The 19189-nt window shown below is 44.8% G+C and overlaps 1 protein-coding gene across 3 annotated transcripts in view; it reads right to left on the bottom strand.

Annotated features, from left to right (window-relative positions):
• The window catches only part of ZFYVE26 (zinc finger FYVE-type containing 26), a 62873-nt gene that overhangs the window by 17482 nt on the left and 26202 nt on the right, over positions 1-19189 (bottom strand). For 2 of the 3 annotated variants that reach the window (XM_025869816.2, XM_073895410.1), the window contains exons 18-32: positions 18983-19147; positions 18242-18460; positions 17101-17203; positions 15505-16250; positions 13666-13862; positions 12537-12641; positions 10808-10930; positions 10242-10418; positions 8587-8833; positions 7744-7863; positions 5582-5745; positions 4405-4541; positions 2501-2532; positions 1726-1862; positions 405-625 (exon numbers count right to left, since the gene is read on the bottom strand). In XM_025869816.2, the coding sequence (XP_025725601.1) occupies positions 405-625; positions 1726-1862; positions 2501-2532; positions 4405-4541; positions 5582-5745; positions 7744-7863; positions 8587-8833; positions 10242-10418; positions 10808-10930; positions 12537-12641; positions 13666-13862; positions 15505-16250; positions 17101-17203; positions 18242-18460; positions 18983-19147 (2893 nt within the window). The remainder of the gene's footprint in view (positions 1-404; positions 626-1725; positions 1863-2500; positions 2533-4404; positions 4542-5581; positions 5746-7743; positions 7864-8586; positions 8834-10241; positions 10419-10807; positions 10931-12536; positions 12642-13665; positions 13863-15504; positions 16251-17100; positions 17204-18241; positions 18461-18982; positions 19148-19189) is intronic. The other variant, XM_025869817.2, reaches the window with a different exon arrangement.

The raw sequence follows: 19189 nt of genomic DNA on the forward strand, positions 1-19189 counted from the left end.
TCTGGTCAAGACTGGGTTAGAGGTCCAGCCAAGGCTAAGCACTGGACATTTAGGGAGGACACATTTTTCTTTAAAAGCAAGAAAGTTCCATAGAAACTAAAGGTGCTCCCCTAAATTGATTTTAATTTCAAATTAACCAAAGTCTCGACTTTCCTTCTGACTGGGCAGAGCTAGAGAACACTCTGCTTTGAGGAGCTACCCAGGGAAAGAGGACACAGGCTGTCAAGAGGAAGACCACTCGTGATCTGGTAGCAGCATTTCACTGTCATCAAACTGAGATACAAAACATTTTCAGTGCATCTTCTGAGAGAGGATGGTGATGTGAGAACTCATCGTGGGGCCAGGAGAAGAAGCCAGACAGAAACAATGACCATGTAAAAGAACCAAGACTCACTCCCATTTACCTGTCACAAAGAGCGAGGTCCTGGCTCCGGCCAGCTTGGACGAACATCATCTTGGCACTGAAGAGCAGCTGCTTCATGATGTCTGTGAGCAGCCCTGCATCCACCTCGGGGTTGGTGAGGCCCTGGGACAGCCTGCAGCAGTGCTCAATCAGCTGGTGGCCACAGGCAATGCTGTCCCGGTGCAGGTTCAGGATGGCAATGCACAGGGAGGCACTGGGGGACTAGACAGGGTGGAAGAAGAGAGAAAAACATAGTGAGCTCAGGGACCAAAGCATTCTTCAAATGTCGTTGGATGGCAGGAATTATTCTTCCCAGCTCACCAGGCTTGAAATATACTGGAGGAGGGAGCCAAACTTCCAGGGCAAAGCAGGAGTGAAACTAAAGATTTCAGATGTTCTAAGTGGCAATGCTAGCTTCTGTCACCATACTTGGAAGAAGGCAGCTGTGTTCATGTGTTACCTACTTCTTGGGAATGTCCACATGTTCCCTCCTTTTTCCCACTAGTGCAGGTCCTCCTTATTGCTGGTTGGACTGACAGTCCCCTTGCTAGAGAAGTCTCAGCTTCAAGCCTGGACACACTGCTGCTGAATTAATATTCTAAAGAACACTCCAAAATCTTTCATGGTCCTTCATGCCGACCAAGTACACTTTCCCTACTGCAGAATTCAAGGCCTTGTCCATAAATTGCCCATTTCAATCCTACCTTTTACTACCTCTCTATGAACACCCTCTGTTCTTTCAAATTAAACCACTTCCAGGCCCCTAATCATGCCCTGCAATTTTTGACCCTGTGCCTTTGCTCAGATGTTCTAATTCTGCACTTTTCGTCCTTCTCCTACCCTCACTATCCTTACACCCCCCTCCCCCCAAATTTCTGCTTGTCATACTCCGACCACTCTTCTAAGGATCATCTTAAATGCTACTTCTTCCATGAAGCCTTTCCTTTTTAATTTTCTTTTTATTATTTATTTACTTATTTTAGGGGAGGGGCAGGGAGAAAGGGAGAGAGAGAAATCTTAAGCAGGCTCCATTCGGGGCATAGATCTCACAACCCTGAGATCATGACCTGAGCCCAAACCAAGAGTTGGATGCTTAACTGACTGAGCCACCCAGGCGCCCCATGAAGCCTTTCCTGATCTGTCTCGTACATTTCCCAGATGCTCTTCATTTTCTGCCTCATTTGGTTTACTTGTCTTAGCTCCTACATTATTACACTGTAAGCACGTGAAGGCCAGGCTGTGTTCAGCTATCTCTGCATTTCTTGCCATAACTACACATTGTAAAGAAACTCGAAAGGACCATCAAGTTTTATTGCTATTACCTGCTCATAGTAAAATTCACTCCGCACCAGCTCGTTCTCCTCCTCGTTCAGATCCAAAATCCATTCCACCTCAGCTGCTTTGGGGACTCTCACCACGGCTGAGTATGGAGGACTTTCACTCTTGGAGCTGTCTGGTGCTGAGAAGAGAAGTGTCATTCATGTGTCAGTCACTGACCAGCAGTCCAGTGTAACCCCAGCCAGAAAACTGGCGTGAGCTGCATGCAGATACCAGCCCGTTCTCTCTCCTTGGTCCTTTTTATTTCCTTAAGGAGATCTCATTAGGTACTTCAAACTTTCTTCCCCGCATGAGTGTTACAGTGTCATACAACCCCACCGCTTCACAAGAAACTCTGAAATGTACACCCTTCTCAAATGGAGGGCTGACTCATTGGCTACCCTAAAAACTAACCTCTGTGGAAGGATATGAACCAAACTATTAATAGTGATTGCCCAGGGGGAAGGAGGGAGCATTTGGAGGTAGGATGGCGGTGAAAGGGAATCTAGGAGAAAAAAAAGAAATAACCTACTCAAAGTCAGGGACCAAATTCTTTGGTTGCTGGCCTTCTGAATGCTGGAAGTTAATGGGCCAGTACGGTAGGTTAATAGGACAATAAACTTTAAGGGAAACAGCTTGACAGAAATGCCAAGAATTTTCTTTTCTCCTTGGCCAACAAGTTGGAATGAGTTGCTGTATTAAGGGTATCAGCTGCAGGTGAAACCCTGAAAGAAGAGCCAACTTGAACGTATAAACAAAGAGACTAGAGTTCCGCCTTACCTCCCGGCCGTCCTGGACTCTCCTCTGGCACACTGGAAACAGAGAACACAAAATGAAATGCCCGAATCCCTTCTCCTCCTCTTTGTTTCGCAGCTGGTATAGAGCACTGCCATTTACACTGGTGCCCAAGTAAGACGTATCAGGGAAACCACCAAACTCTTTTCTGTCCCTCACCTGCCATAGCCAATCACTGACCATTTTCTGTCCGTCTCTTCAATACCTCTTGAAATGTCCCCATCTCTCTCCATCCCTGCCTCAGAGAGGCCCTTCATCATTTATTGCTAGAGCCTTTGTAATAGCTTCCCAATTGGTATCCTTGTCTCTATCAACCTACTCCCTCCTTTGTAGCTACAGCAAGCTTTTAAAAATGCAAATCTGGTCATGTTATGCTTCTGCTTAAAATTGTTCCACAGCTTCTCAGGGTAGAAGGATTTCACATTTGCACTTTCAGCAGATAAAGCCCTACGACCTAGCCTCGTTATCTCTTGTGAGCAACTCCTGCCATCCATGACCTGTGCTCAACTCATTGAAGTCCTCCCCACTCTGCCACTGGCCCCTGTCAAAGTCTATCACTTGCATGAGAAGCCTGCTGGTCAACCCCAGCCCATGCTGCCAAAGAGCAAGCTCCAAGCCTTTGGGCCCAAGTCCTCCTGGCTCAGGTGTCAGGTTTTTAAGCCCAAGGTATGCCAGCTAATACCGTAGCCTATCCACCTACCTATTTACACTTCCTCAAAACACCTATATATTCCCTGCCCCTACTTTTGCAGTTGTCACTCCTACTTCTGGGCATGCCCTGTTTTGGCTTCTTTTCCTAACTTCTCATACTCTAATGCTCAGACAAGTTGCCACACCTCTAAGAAAGCTTCTGACCATCAGGCTAAGCTGTGTGGCTCTACCACTGCACTCATCCAATTAGTCTGTGGTCTGTCAATGGTCTCCCCACTAAAGTGGGGGCTCCTTGAGGAAGAAGTGATTATTTTTGAGTCATAGTTGAGTGAAAGGATCTCCATCAATACTAACTGCTCATTTCCAATCTCAGCAATATGGTACATGGATATTTCTTCTGTCCCCTACCCCAAGGGAGGTAAGTGGTATGTCAGGATCACAGAAACTGCAATATAAGCATGGCATATCTTTCTTCCTAGGAGATCAGTAATCATCATGGTAAATAATGACAAAAAATGTTCATATTAAAACAAACTCAATAATGCTGTTGAGCAGAACATAAAATCAATTTAAATCTGTAAGCAAAACATGAAGAATTCAAAGTAATTTGCTTTTGAGGAGTTGCTTTGGCTCATATTCCCAGATGGCCTAGGAGGCTTAGTGTCACCCTCCTTTGCTGCTATAAGTAGTGAGGAAAATCGAGCAACACTAGGCCAGCAAACACAGTCTTAATCTGTCTTGCCAGAGGTATAAGCAGTCTCTGAAATTTGTTACTAGGTAAACTGCACAGGAAGGTGTGGGGGCTCTTCTAGTTGTAGATAACAAGCCAGGATGACTAGCTAGATTAGAACTGATGCAAGTGATGCTTGAAGAGTCAGCAGGTGTGAACATAGCCCTCTGAATCCAGCTGAGACCAATGGAAGCAGGAGTGGCTGAACAATTGGGGAGGTTGTTGGCAAACTAAGATTAATGGCCTTGGTCAGGAATCAAGTGTCCTGATTTCAGGGAGAACACTATGTAAGAACCTTGAGCTCTGCTTCTTAGAAGTTTCTCTGACCAAGGTCAAATGTATTGCTGTAGAGTTAATGGCATTTTAGTGTGACTGTTAAGTTCAAACTTGCTGTCACTGTTCCAGATTTGAGATGCTCTCCACAATGAGACTCCAAGACCCCAGATCTCGGGGGAGGATGGGTGTGCAGAGGTCAATGGAAGTAGCGGTCCCGCTATAGGACACTCACTCTTTGTTGTAGTAACTATAGCACTGGTCACACGCACGAGTAGGGCTCTCTCTGCAGCCTTCCACCACCATTTTCTTAGTGGAGCAGGCACTGCACACTAGCCGGCCACAGCGTCGACAATGATGACGCCTGTTGAACTGATAAGTGTCATTGGGAAGAGAAAAAAAAGGGAGTGAGAGAAGGTGAGATTGCAGGAATTGTGAGTCTACCTGTCAACCCACTTATCTTTGGTATTAGTCACCTGTGACTTACTAAGAATACCAGGTGTTTGGGCTTCTATTGAGAAGGAACACCTAGTCCCTGCCTTGAAGGAGCTAACATTTAAAGGTATGTCTCAGATGGTGAGCAAAGGGGCCCAAGTGATGGGCAGTTTTGCAACAGTTCCTAACAACTTCTACCTGTCTGCAGAGGCAATGTGTGAAGACACAGCAAAAACAGTGGGTAAGAAGTGACTTTCTCAGCCAATGCAAATCACACGTTTTCATGGCATTGATGACGACGAGAAAGTGTCCTTTTTTCAAAATGATTTCATTAGTACTGCCTCATTTCACTCTAAGAGGTTAACAGACATATTACACAACCTTCGCAGATGAGGGGGAAAGAGACACAGAGCAATCACATCATTGTTGTTCCCATCAGCCCTGAGCTAATGTGCCAGTCAGTACGGTGCTAAGTGTGGTAACATTTGTCATCATAGCTGGTCCTTATAGCTCCATGTACCACATAATATATCATCCCTAGCTTATAAGTGAGCATCTGAGACTGAAAAAGTCACACTGCTAATAAGAGGAAGAGCTGGGATTAGAACCCAGGTCCTCTGTCTCCAGAGTCAGTACATAAAACCACTACCAGGCCACCTGTCTTACAGCAAAAAGGGAGCTAGAAACAAGATCTCCTGGTGTTGGTGACTCCTGCTATGCCACTCTGCCTCTGTTTAGTCATGAGAATGGCAAAGATTTTAGAATTTAAGGCTACCTGAAGGTGTCTACCATCTGTCTGAATCCAGAAAATACATGTGGTTAGGTCAAAGTTAAACCCAAAGTCTTGGATTTGGTAGTTCTTCTGAAAATATCAATATCCTCTTGGGGACAGGAGGTGACTATAAACACTGGGCTCATGAACTGGTGGTTTCCTTTCACTTCCCCTGCAGACAAAGCTGGAGACCAACGCTGCTTACCATGGTGAAGCGCTCCCTGCAGCAGACCATGCAGATGCTCGCACTCTCATCGGGCACCCACTGATGCCTGCCAGGGGGTGCTGCTGGGGGGACAAACTCTGGTGGGGGCTGACTCTCTGGGAAGCTCCTCTCCCTTGGACTGGGAGAATGTGTAGTGGCGATACCTGGGAGTCAGAGCCAAAGTAAGAGTAAAAGGTGATCAACAGTTCAGCTAATAAACGAAGAAGGAATGAGAAAATCAGAATTTCACCATGTTTCAAACCCCACTGCAATAATATATCCAGCTAATGGTCATTAATGGCTGACTGCATCATAAAAAGAGAGACATCTGGACAGTGTGTCTCCTGATGGAAGCCACACAAACACCTATCAAATATGCTTACCAAAAAATATTAAGCCTGAATCAAATCAAGCTTCTAGAACTACCAACCAGTGTACTGGATACAGAGAGGACTGAGACCCAGACTGCAGGGTGGCCATCAGTGAAATCTAGCACGTGGGAAGCTCTACAGGACAAATGAGCTAGTTTCCGCCACAGATAAAAAAGAGGTAGGGGAACCTAATTGATTAAAAGAGACCTGAGAGATATTTTAGCTAAATGCCATGTGTGGACATTATTTAGATTGATTCTAGAAAAAACAATTCTAAAAAAAATTAATGAGACAACTGGGGGAAATGTGAATGTTGACTGGATAGTTGGTAATAATACGAAATCATTCGTTTTTAGGTACGATGATGATGTTATGGTTTTGTTTCACAAATATCCTTACCTTTTAGAGATACATACTGATATATTTATAAATAAAATCATATGAAATCTAGTATTTGCTTCAAAATAACCCGGTAGTGGCACAAGGGTAAAATGGAACAAGAATGGCCATCGTGAGATGGTAATTATTGTAGTTGGGCCATAGGTATGTCAGACTTCAGTATACTATTCTACTTTTGTATATTGGAAAATGCCCACAATAAAAAGCTAAAAAAAAAAAAAAAAGTAAACCAAAGGTGCTCAGGCTGCCATATGCAGATGCATGAGGCTGTTCGTATACCTATAAGTCTGAGCCCTTCCCTCAAGTCTGCTGGTTACTGTAAAGCATGGCTAATTTTCAAAGTACGGCCATGAAATGCCACCATCTTTGCTTTATGCTATCTAAGGAAATTTCCTGTCACCTAGCAGAGAAAGGTTGGCAGGTCACAGAAAAAGAGAACTGAAAAACATACTCTTTGCAGCGCCCATATATCTCCCCCCTTGGAATCCCGTGCCCTTGACTGTTGGCAAAACAAACACTTGCTGAAGCTTCCTCTGAGGACTGTAGGCCATTGTGCAAGGGGCCAGGGACTGGGGGAGAAGGGGATTGCGAAAAGGAGTGATCAAGACATGGCTGAGGCCTTCAAGGAGTCTGCACCCTGTGTAGGTAACAGACATCAATAACGAACTTGCAGCAGAGGGCCAGAATGATCATGAGGACTGAATATATTTCATCCTCCCTATTAGCACAGTCTGTATTTGTGCATTTGCCCACCAGCCAAAATTTACTTGTAACCTCAAAATCAGTATTGGCAGTGCCTTTGCAGACATGGGCAGAGTGAATAATTTGAGACACCTGACATGCAGGTTCTCATCTGAGGATGAACAAGGTGATGTTCTGATTTCTTATTTCAGTTCTCATACAGAGGTGATGGGGGATGGAGATGGTAGGGGACAGCGTGGGGTGGTGAAAGAAGCTCTCGCTCTCGGGCAAGCTGGACAGGGTCTCAATCCTAAACTCTCATTAGGCACTCATTAATGGGTTTGCCTCAGGCAAGTCACTTTAACACTTCTAAACCTCTTTTCCTCTTTGGTAAAATAAAATAAAAACTACTAGGATGAACTGTTTTCAATTTCACTTTCAATCTAAGTGACAGACAGACACACACACACATATATTTTCCCTACGAGCAATGGTTCAGTATTTGCTAATTCAGTGTTTGCAGAGATCTTATAGAAATACTACTGCAAATAACGAGAATTGATCGTTAAATTTTCTGGGATATACAAAGCTGGAATGAACCAAAAATAAGAATATTGTAACTGGAAATGAAAAAAGAGGCAAAAGAATCAGAAAGTCAGAATTAGGCAAGTTTGAACTAAACCATGGATAACTCTCAAAACCTGTCCTTACCAGGAACAGCTGCAGCAGCAGCAGAGAACTCTGCCGACGGGGATCTAGACAAGGTCTCGAGGTCTGAACCTTGACTGATTTCCTGGAGGTGAGTCACAGAATCTGGAGAGAGGGAAAATGCTGACAAAATATCATCCTACCATAAGCATCTTTACTCACTCTGCTAGACATTTAATTTAAAGCACTGTTGCTTTGCTGACTGTCATCCCATGATTCTGCCAGGTGTAAAAAGCCTGGTGGAGGTACTTCCAAGACAACAGCAAGCATGCTTCTTCAACGCCTCAAAAAGCAAACTATGTTTAGATGTTTAACTATGTTAAATAATGAAGTAGCTGTTAGGACTTTACAAAATAAATTTAAATACGCCCAAAGGGAAGTAGAAGACATTTAAATGAAGGTCCTGGAGGGTAGAGAGTAAGAAAAACAGAAAGCTGTCTGGGAATATCAGCCTGTAATGATTTCATTTTCTTCTTCTGGAAGAGGCTTGGCTCACATAGTAGTGGTATCTGATGTGACCCTGGGAACAATGCATGCCCTCAATATAGAATGATGGTACATAAGAGTCTACTGTGCCAAGGCCAGACAGAGACCACTCCCAGCATGTTTTGTTTCCCAAACCTTTATGTTTGCACGGTGGTAATCTACCATACTGTAATTCTGGTTAGCCTGCCACTCCCTCCAAGGACAAGAGGTCTCCTGTATAGCATAGAGCTATCTATATGGAAGTGCATTCCTTTCACTCTTGATCAACTCAAAATAATAAAAGAAGACAAATTATAACTAAGGATGTGGTACGGTGTTTCCTCCTCCAGGTGGAGCCACCACTAGGATATTGGCAGTTACCTGATCGTTTCTCCCTCAGAGAGTATGGGAAGTCCAAGGCTTTTGCCGCATATCTGGAGAGCAGTGAGTCAACGTCATCCATGGTGAAGCCAATCTCCTGCCCGGCCAGCAGCTGGTGCAGAGTCTGCACAGCCACGGTGGCCCAATCCACTTTCATGTTCATGAGTAGCTGCTCCAGCATAAGGAGGGGGTTAGAGGACAAGTGGGAGTAGCTGGTCCGGTGTGGCTCAGGTAGGGTCAGCAGAACCTGTTTGTAGGGTAGATCCGCAGAGTAAAGAAAACAATCATTAGAACATTTCAGAAGGAATCCAAGGTTCTTACTGGGAGGGGGAAGGGGAGCAGGGACCAAAGGCACAAGGCCAACTACTAGGGCTGGCTAGTAGTCTTTCTGGAAGCAAGGCTGAACTCCTATTTCAATCTTTCAGGTGGTAATCAAGAAGTACTTCAGGTGAGAGGTTGGCTAACTTCCTCTGTAAGGGGTCAGATAATACATATTTTAGGTTTTATGGGCCATGAAGTCTCTGTGGCAACTATTTGGCTCTGCCAGTGGAGTGTGGAAGCAGCCAAAGGCCATATGTAAATAAATGAGTACACGAATTTATGTTCCAAAAGAACCTGACTCACAAAAGCAGGCTGAGGACTGGATTTGGCCCACAGGTGGCACCTCCAGGTATAGCTGATCTCTACCTGATCCTTAAAGCCACCATTCTGTCCATATGAGGCTTAATTAGAATGAGCAATATAAGGTGATATCAGTAGGCTGCCTACATCTGGCACCTCCAGTGTCCTGGAGGTAAATGTCTTTACACTCCTAGAGACTGTTAGCACTAGGCTTGAAATATGTCCACTGGCTCTGCTCATTGCCAATTTTCAAGGATTCCCATTTAGTTACAGTGCATCAAAAAAAAAAAAAAAAAAAGAGTGCATCTTCTTTAGGAACATTTTATGTAGTTGAACTCTTAATAAGTGAGCCAGTGCTCATATTGATGGTTCTCCCAGCACTCGTTCTATTTGTGAGGTGAGTTCCATACTCATGAAGTGGTAGATATGACTGCCACAGAATCATTAGAACCGTGTCAGAGGGTCCCATTTCTCCCCAAGCCCCCCTTCAGATTACTTTCTCTAGCTTGTAATTTTTTCCATTAGTGTCTCCAAGGTTACACATCAAAGGTAAGGACCTCATTACCTAGAGAATTAACTCTTTTTTCTTTAGCATAGACTGGGTTATTAAGCAGTAGTTTGAAATCCTTACCTCAGAATCTCTTTGGAAAATAGCCAGGCCCTGTCCCAAGAGATTCAGTTTTAATTGATTTGGGGTAAGGGTCAACAGTTGTTTTGGTTTTTTTTTCCCCCAAGTCCAGGTGATTCTACTATATGGTCTGCATTGAGAACACTGATCTAGAAGATACCAGGGAAACCACAAAGAGAACCTAAGAGGGCCATGTAGAATTCACTCTGGAGACAAGGCAGTAAGAGAATGACAACTCCTAAGGGATGAAAGAGTGGGCTGCTGGATAAAGGTTTTATATAGCATAGGCCAAGAATGGCAAAAGTCTTGGAGAAGAGCCATTGAAAGGTTAAGTTCTGAAGCGGGAGCTGGGCCGGCGGTCTCTCCTCCAGGTATGCCTTCCCAACTACCCCCCTTCTTTCCTGACCTTGGATCCCATGTAGAGTGCCTGGATTTCACGGCGTCGGACAGCAGTCAGTTCTCCGTAGAAGTGCGTGGTGAGGTAGTTGGCCAGGAAGTGAGAAGCGGCCAAGCTAGGATGCTGGTTGAGGGATTGCTCTGTGACCTCAAGGCACATTGTGGGATCAGGAATTCTTTGCAGGAGCTGTTGTAAGAGAAGGGTAGAGGAGAAAGGTGAAAGCCCATAAATAACTCAGGCCAGCCTTATTTTATTTGGGAATGGAACATTTAGGTTTATTAGTTTTGGACTAATCCCTTCTCTGTACTTTTTCTTTCACCACCCTTGCAGCTTCACAAATGATGACTTTAACCAGAGTTTAGCAGAATCCTGGACCCTGCTGACCATCAGGCGTTAAAGGCAGGGCTAGGCACCTTCACTGAAGAGGACTACAATCATCTTGAGGCCAAGAAGGACATGAAGCAGATCTGAGATTGCAAATGCTCTGCGTGGTATTTAGCATGAACAAAGCCATCTGATTTGACTAACCTTTTTGTCTTATCCCAAAAGAAAAATGGAAAGAGATAGAGGCTTACTTGCAGAGCCTTTTCATGATCTCCTCTTTCTAGAAGGTGGAGAAGATGCTTCTGATGTAGGCTGATTAAATGCTCTCTTGGAATTGGATAGAGGCAGCCCCACTCCTCACACAGTCCATACTCCTGGAAGGAAACACACATGGCTTCAATCCCTTTGAATCACTGGCCTTGTCACACATCCAGCTTTTGCCTGATTTTTCTCAGCAGTGTTGAGTCTGCTAAAGCCCCAGGAAAGTTTGGGTAACTGCTGATGGGAACTTCACTCTGGGATTAAAGTGGGCTCATAAACTCAAAGGACTAGAGTGGCAAGGGAGTTATGAAAATATCAAAGTAGCTTGATGATTAATGATATCACTTTCCTCTGAGATTTAGCATAAAAAAGAAACAGATGACATGAAGTCACTGACACTTCATGTCAGCCCTGGGGAGATATTAAGGAAGTGGGGAAGACTAAGATTGTCCAAAGGAGACAGTGCCGAGTAACGGACAGAACTGTTGAATCAGTATATTGTACGATGAAACTAATATAACACTAATGTCAATTATACTGGAATTAACATAAAGAACAAAACAAAACACAAAGGAGATAGTGCGTACTCAGCTCTCTTGCCATATGAATGTGCAAGCCCAGTGTTGCCAAACTTCAAAAAACCAAAAAAAATTTTTTTAAATTAAAAAATTTCCCTATTTTAAAATGTTGGCAATGAAATTAACATGAAAAAAATCAAAATTCGGCAGACCAATATTGCATGGGCCAAATGTACATGCTAGGCATTGGATTCTGTCCATGTCCCTGTTTGCTACTCCCCACCCCCAATTTGTGAACCTTGGATTAAAGTTTCAGAGAATGGAATTCCCAAGGCTTTGCCCGAATATTTTAATATGGTGCCATCCGGAATGCCTTCCCCACAACTCTGCCTGGGGCTACCTTGTTCAGGATGCTTCTTTGTTTCTCAGGCTACATCAGGTGCCCTGCCTGTACTCCCACCACAATCTGGGTTTACTTCTGTCACTTGATATATCGCAATCATCTAGGGATGTGTGCCATATCACCCCTCTTTCCAAAATGTGAGCCACACAAGGTCAAGGACTAAGCTTAGTTATCTTTGTTTTACCACCATCTACTACAGTGGCAAATAACACATGGTCAATAAAGGTTTCTTCGATGCATGAACATCTGAATGAGCACATCCACATTTTGAACTATGGTATATTGGCTCCTTAAAGAATAAATAAAATTCTATTTAGCACTCAAATGTTCAATAAACATATGAAAAGACATTCAAGGTCATTAGTAATCATGTAAATGTAAATTCAAACAGTAATGAGATACCATCCTACTAGCACAAAGGGAAAAGTTGGACAATATCAAAAGCCGTAACGATATGGAGTAACAGGAACTACAAGTGTACTAATCTTAAGAGCAATTTGCAATGTCTCAGTAATGGTGAGGATGCTCATGCCTGATGATTCAACAATTCCACCAGTAGCTCTACATTCTGTACTCAGTGTAGACGGTGTAGGGTGATAGTACAAACGCATCCATTGTATTATTCTCTACACTTCTCTGTACGTTGGTAAATTTCACACACACAAAAAGAAAAAAGAATGTGATGTAGTTACCAAAAAAATGTGGACACTAATACGCGGAAAGGGGTCTACACAACCAGGTAAGGAGGTGCAACTCTGAGAAGGGGAGAAAGGGGAATACCACTCAGGAAAATAGTACCTTTGCTTCTAAAATCATGTTCATGACAGTTGATGGGTCCTCAATGCAACAGTTCCTCAGGCTCTGCCAGTCACACCACACTGGGGTAGCCTGCAAACCTAGAATCTAAGGAAAGACAGGAAGAGCTATCAAACCACATTGCAGCTTCCCCCTCCATGAACAAGTCATCGGAGTTTCCAGGGATGGGCCACCCCTAGGTTTCTGTCCCAAAGTCAAGCTGTCAAAACTTGCCAGGAGAGAGGAAGAATTAAAGCAAATGAGGCAAAGACTGGAAAGGTGAGTGAACATATCTAAGAGGCATCCTCAGGGAGCAAAGGTTGAGCAGGGAGGCCAGGACTGGGGCCTTTCACTTATGAGAGCAATTCTCAGAGGCTTCTGTGCTTCATAGCTTGTTCAACCTCCTGGGGTCACTTGTCCCATGCTCCTCCATCTTAAAAACTCTACCCAAGATATTCTTCCAGCTTGAATGCTCCATGGGATTGCCCTTCATGCAAGCATTTTAGCTCTGCATGAAAAGTGCCGAGGAAGAGTGGAAAGCATATCTTTCTCATCTGCTATCTTTACTTGCTCTGCTGGGTCTCTGGACTCTGTTTGGTTCCAAGTACACATGGAAAAATTAGCATAAACTATATACTTGCTATGTAGCCATACCACCTAACTCTGTCTCCCTGGGCCTCTTGATCTTGAATATTAACACACATCCCCAAATAATCTTTCATTTTTAAACTGTCACTTCCACGCAGCCTTTCAAAATGGCTCTTGAAATTTAAAACCATCTTTAAAAAAGACACAATAGAGATTAAGCTCTATAAGAACTCTTGAACAACAAGGAACACATAACAGACATAAAACATGCACAAAACTCAAGTATACATGTGAAAGAGGCTTTGTGGACTGTTATTACTATCCTTGTCTGATGCGTACATACTTAAAATTACCAGAGGAAAGTAACATAGGAAATAGATATAAGGTCTCTCCTTGTTGTTCACCTAAAAACAGAAGCCAGATGCAGAAAAAAAGCCAGGCCCAGATTGTCTGTTTCTTAAAATCCAGCATCAAGTGAGAACAGGCTGGAGTTGGTAATACAGTGGGAAGCCTATTTCCTTTCTCCTGATGCTGGGAGCCATACCTTCTGATACACCTGCAGCTCTGCCAGCTTTCTCTGTAGCTCACGCTTTAGTCCATCTTGGACAGTCGTGTCTGAGATGCAGTATGCCAGGATCTCCAAGCACCACTCCAGGGGCCACCTGTCCACAAACTGTAGGGTTAGCCGACTTCGCAGAGACGCGTCCTTCACAGGGAACAGGAACTGCCAACCTTCTTTGTCTACAAGATGAAAAGATGCCCAGAGGTAGCAAGCCTGGCACTGGAAGAGCTCAAGAGTCCAGGCTACTCCTTAGAAAAGGGCTTTGTCCAATTTCATCAAACAGGAGCTTGGAGGATCCTTAAGATCCATCTGACTTTAATTAATTTTTATACTTGGAACCATTATATGAAAAGGACAAATGCTATATGCCTGTATGTTTCTCTTTTTGCAAACTTAATCATAGTCATGAGACTTTCTGAAAAGAGAGAAAAGGAGAAAGGAGAGGAAGAAAAAGGAAGAAAGGGAGAAGGAAGGAATGGAGAAAGAAGAGCTAGAAAACACATGAAATTCTCCATGTTTTGTACTGCATGGATAGCACTGGGTCAGACTCAGCTTGTAGGTGGAACTTTTAGTTTTCCCTGCAATTTCCACTCTGTGCCATACAGAACTCCTTGAAAGTTATTTCAGGTAAACCAGTTTCACTCCCTCCATGCCCTCTGTCATTATTACTTAGTAGATCTTTCTTTCCTACACCCATTTCACAGATCTGAAAATAGACTCAAAGCAATTAAGATTGCACAGCCAGTCAGTGGATTTCTCCACGTTTTCCAGGAGGGAGTTTCTTCTTTCTGCAGGGCAGCTATGCCCCCCGCCTGAGAAGCCATTTCCTACGGCCTGCCCAACTCTTGGGCCCCCCGCCCTGAGTGGAGTGTTACAGGTCATTGCTCTCAACTCCCCTGAAAGCTCTTTGGGAGCTTTTATTTTTTTTAAGTGCAAAAAGTGGTTTTATTAAAGCACGGGGATAGGACCTGTGGGCAGAAAGAGCTGCCTCATTGGGACCTTTTAAAATAGGGGTAGTCAAACAGGCCTACAGTCTGTTTTTGGGTTTTTTAAAGATTTTATTTTTAAGTAATCTTTACACCCAATATGGGGCTTAAACTCACAACCCCGAGATCAAGAGTCGCATGCTCCACTGAGGGAGCCAACCAGGTGCCCCCAGTCTGTTTTTACATATAAAGTTGTATTAGAATATACCCATCCTCATCTGTTTATGTATCATCTCTGGCTGCTTTCATTCTATAAAGGCAGAGTTGAGTAGTTGCAATGGAGACTGTACGGTCTCCAAAAGTCAACACTTGCCTGAATTCCATCTTGGGCTTCTGGGGGGTTGGGTTCAGATATTTGTAGTTTATAGAATTTTCTAGTGATTCTGATATGCAGTGTTGAGGATACTGGCTATGAGTGCCTGTTCTAAAGTTAGATGGAGGATGCCTGGATGGCTCAGTCAATTAAGCATCTGCCTTTGGCTCAGGTCAAGATCCCAGGGTCCTGGGATTGAGTCCTGCATCGGGCTCCCTGCTTAGCTGGGAGTCTGCTTCTCCCTCTCCTTCTGCCCCTCCCTGCTGCCGTGCTCTCTCTCTCAAATAAATAAAATCTTGAAAAAAAAAAAAAAAAGTTAGACGGAGTGGGGTTCTAAGCTCTGCTCCACCACTTATCCCGGGCAAGCTTCCTATCCTCTGAGCCACAGTCTCCTTTTAATATGATGAGATTACAATGGCAGCTTTCTCTAGAGTTACTGTGGGGATCAAATGTGATAATACACTCATTGAATGCTCAATGTTATTACCACCAGTGAAGGGCGAGGCATAGCCTTCTGCTTACCACATGCCGTGGCACAGCTCAGGACCGCATCTTTTATGTTGCTCAAGTCATCCATGTCTCGCCCATACACTTCCGTGAGCTGAAGGGCTTGGAGCCAATCTCTGGCCACCAGGGCTTCCTCGAAGGCTTCAGTGAGCACATCTAGGGCACTGGGAGAGTGTAGGCCCAGAAGGACAGTAGAGAGACTGGCCCGGCCACAGAGACTCCTTGCCAGGCTCTGTCCCTGCTCGTTGGACCGTCGTAGCGGCTCCCAGGCAGCCAGGAGGGAGGCCTTGAGCATAGGGAACTGTTCTAGGAGGCGCTCACACTCCTGGGCTACCTGCTCTGCACTCAGAGGCACCTCCCTGCGGCCACGAAGCTCCTTCCATGACAAGCTGGGCTTGGCGAGCTTTAGCCCCTGGGAAGCCCCCAGACAGGCCACTGTGGCCAGCAGCTTTGAGCGGGACTTAAGGAAGGCCAAGGCAGAGGATGTAAGGGCTGGGAGTGATGAATCCCTTGGGGAGGAGTGCGGCTTTCTCTCCAATGTGGAATTCCCAGTTGGCTTTGCGGGGCTCAATGTAGAAAGTGGGAGGTCCTCCAGGCAGTGGGAGGTATGTAGCTGGACCAGGACGCCCAGGTGGGTCAGAAGGGATGACGTTTGCTGGCTTTGCCGGGAAGAGCACAGGGCAAGAGGCTCACAGCAGCAGTTAACGATGACCTTTGGCACACTTAGGCTGAGCCCCTCTCGGGCCAGAAGGGCTGCCAACCTAGAGGGAGAGAAGCAGAAGACGTGCAAGACCTGAGTACATAGGCATATTACCCAAGCTCGGAATTTCTTTGTTTATACAATCAAATGTAAATGCAGGGTCTTTAATTGTTACTCTTGCTCTCCCTCTTTTCTCCCCACACGAACAGTAGCCTATTAGACACACTGCTCTGCTCTTGCTTTTTCACTTGATAACCTATCTGGAAGATCTGTCCACATCCCTCTGCAGAGACCCCCTCATTCTTATTTACGTCTACATAGTATTCCATTATGGGTTGACCCATAATTTTAGTCTTCTATTACTGAAGTAGATTTTTCTTATCTGTTTCTATTACATATAAGGCTGTAACAAAATGACTTTATATATATATATAATTTTTCATGGGTCAGTAAAGCCACAGGATAAATTCCCCAATGTGGATTGCTAGGTCAAAGGGTATACAAATTTGTTTTTTTTAAATAAATATGGACAAATGGTCTTCCCACAGGGGCTGTACCAATTTATATCCCACCAGCAATCTATGAGAATGCTTGTTTTCGTATAGCGTAGCCAACTGAGTTATCCAATTTTTGGACTTTTGCGTATTCATAAATGAAGATTCACCCCTTAATTTTATGCTTGTAATATAAATGTTGTGAGAGGTGGCAAAACAGAAAGACATGAGGTGAACTGAAATTGAATTTTAATGTAGCTGTGTAAGAATAAATGCAAATTAAGGGAGAAGTCTGGAAGAAATCCCCACTCTCTGTACTGAATTCAAGCACAACCCCACTGAGCCCTGGCATTCCTTAATGAAACAAAACAGATAGGAAGGCCCATCTGTGCTTGACTCCCGCAGAGTAGCTCCTACCTGTCTGGGGGAACTTGTCGCTCAAGCAGGAGGTGTGACACAAGTTGGGAAGAGCTCTGTTGCAGGAGAACAAATGGATTCCCTACCTTGACCTCCAAGTGATCTGCAAAGAAAAAGTGACTTTTGTTTTCACCACTGACTGCAACAGCTCAGAGGCCTGTTTCCCAGAATTAATAAAAGAGTAATGTCAAGATGAAGACTACATTGAGGGGCACCTGGTGGCTCAGTTGGTTAAGTGTGTGCCTTCAGCTCAGGTCATGATCTCAGGGTCCTGGGATTGAGCCCTGCATCAGGCTCCCTGCTCAGCGGGAAGTCTGCTTCTCCCTCTCCCTCTGAGCCCCCACCCCCCGACTCGTTCTCTCTCTCTCACTCTGCTCTCTCTCAAAAAAACAAAAACTAAAACAAACCACACTTAGGAAAAAAAAAAAAAAAAGACTACATTGAGAGCCCTTCTGTTGATACTTTCTATGTAAAGGGTATTCTCGACATGACCCTGACTGCAAGTTTACACCTTACTATGCTCTAAAGACTTCCAACCACAGACAGACTTTAGTGGGTAGGTCTAGCCACAAACAGCTCATCCTGCTCTCTTCAACATGACTAAAGTGCACGCAATACTCGCTCTGTGGAGTCAAGTAAGAACCTGGTCCTCATATCAGAGACTTGATCTTCTCTGGTTCTCAAATCCATGATGGTCTGAGAGAGGTACTTTTTGTCATTAATGCAATCAAAATTTATCAAGTACTCCCATGTGCTGTACAGCTGTACTAGGCAGTGGGGAGACAAGGATGAATAAAACACAGAGATGAGTAAGAAAGGATTCTAGAAATCTAGTGTTCTTGGCTATTGCTGTACCCAGAACCTCTCTCTCTCTCTCTTTTTTTTTTTTTTAAAGAGAATGGGAGCTGGGGCAGAGGGAGAGACTCTCAAGCAGGATCCATGCCCAGCGAGAAGCCCGAATCAGGGCTAGATCTCACAACCCTCAATCATGACCTGAGCCTAAACCAAGAACCAGACACCCAACCAACTGAGCCATACAGGTGCCCCGGTACCCAGAACCTCTTTAATTGTGAACCTTTCCTCTTCCCTGCTCTAAACACTGGGCCAGTCATGACTCCATCTCCTCTTTCTTGCTACTCACCAGGCTCAGAGCTCAAGCTCCGAAGGAGAACTGCAGCCATGGTGCTGCAGTAACTGAAAAAGGTGCCCATGTAGTCAGTCTGTCTGCTGCCTGCTGGGGTCTGTTTGCCCAAGTTCTTCTGAAGGAGCTGAGTCTGGATGTGCACAGGGTGGGCCTCTGCCTCTGGAGCTTTCTGGGCTGCCTGCTCCACCAGCGAGGAGAGTGGAGTACTCCTGGGCTCTGGAAAGAGTTACGACAGGAGAAGGGATGGAGGCTTTAGTCTGTGCTTCCAGCTTTGGATCAATGGGGCCTCCTTTAGCTTAGGTGCTGCACTTACAAGGTAACTATAAAATCCTACGTTGGTTGCCTGTACAAGTGATTCTCAGGCAGGAAGAGCTTTGAGTCTGGAAATATCAGGGTGGATAGTCCTATTTTTACCCCAGTGTCTATGGGGTGGAATGGCTTTATGAAGAGCACAGTAATCTTTTAGGGAAGGTTGTTCAAAATTTACTAAGTACCTTCTGGGTGTAGCCCTCATTGAGAATCAGAAAGATGTATCAGCTAATGGAGCATTAAGCATCCCTTCACTTGAGTGGTGGGGAAACACGTGGAGTTAGCTGTGAGACATGCCCTGGCTAATGAGGGGGCCACAAGAGCCCAGTTCCAGAGTCCTCAGCCTCTGCTCTCAAGTGCTCCTTCACTCCCGGTTGTTTCCTCTCCCCAGGTCAGCCCTCATTTGCTGCCACGCAGTCGGGCCTGTACCTGGCAGTTGTAGGGCCTCTCTCAGCGACTGGAGGACCTGATCCAGCTGCTGTGAGAGGGTGGCGTGGCTGGCCACATAGTCCTCGGTGAGGCTAGGCCAGCACATCTGAAGCAGCTCAGCAATGCTGTACCGCAGAGGGCCCACTCCTTTTTCTTCTACACTCTCTGTGGAAAGCAAATGAGAAAAAGTGAACTCTGATGCTGACC

The sequence above is a fragment of the Callorhinus ursinus genome, unplaced genomic scaffold (genome assembly GCF_003265705.2).
Source record: "Callorhinus ursinus isolate GAN/ISIS: 27379988/994484 unplaced genomic scaffold, GSC_fseal_2.0 scaffold8, whole genome shotgun sequence".
NCBI lineage: Eukaryota > Metazoa > Chordata > Mammalia > Carnivora > Otariidae > Callorhinus > Callorhinus ursinus.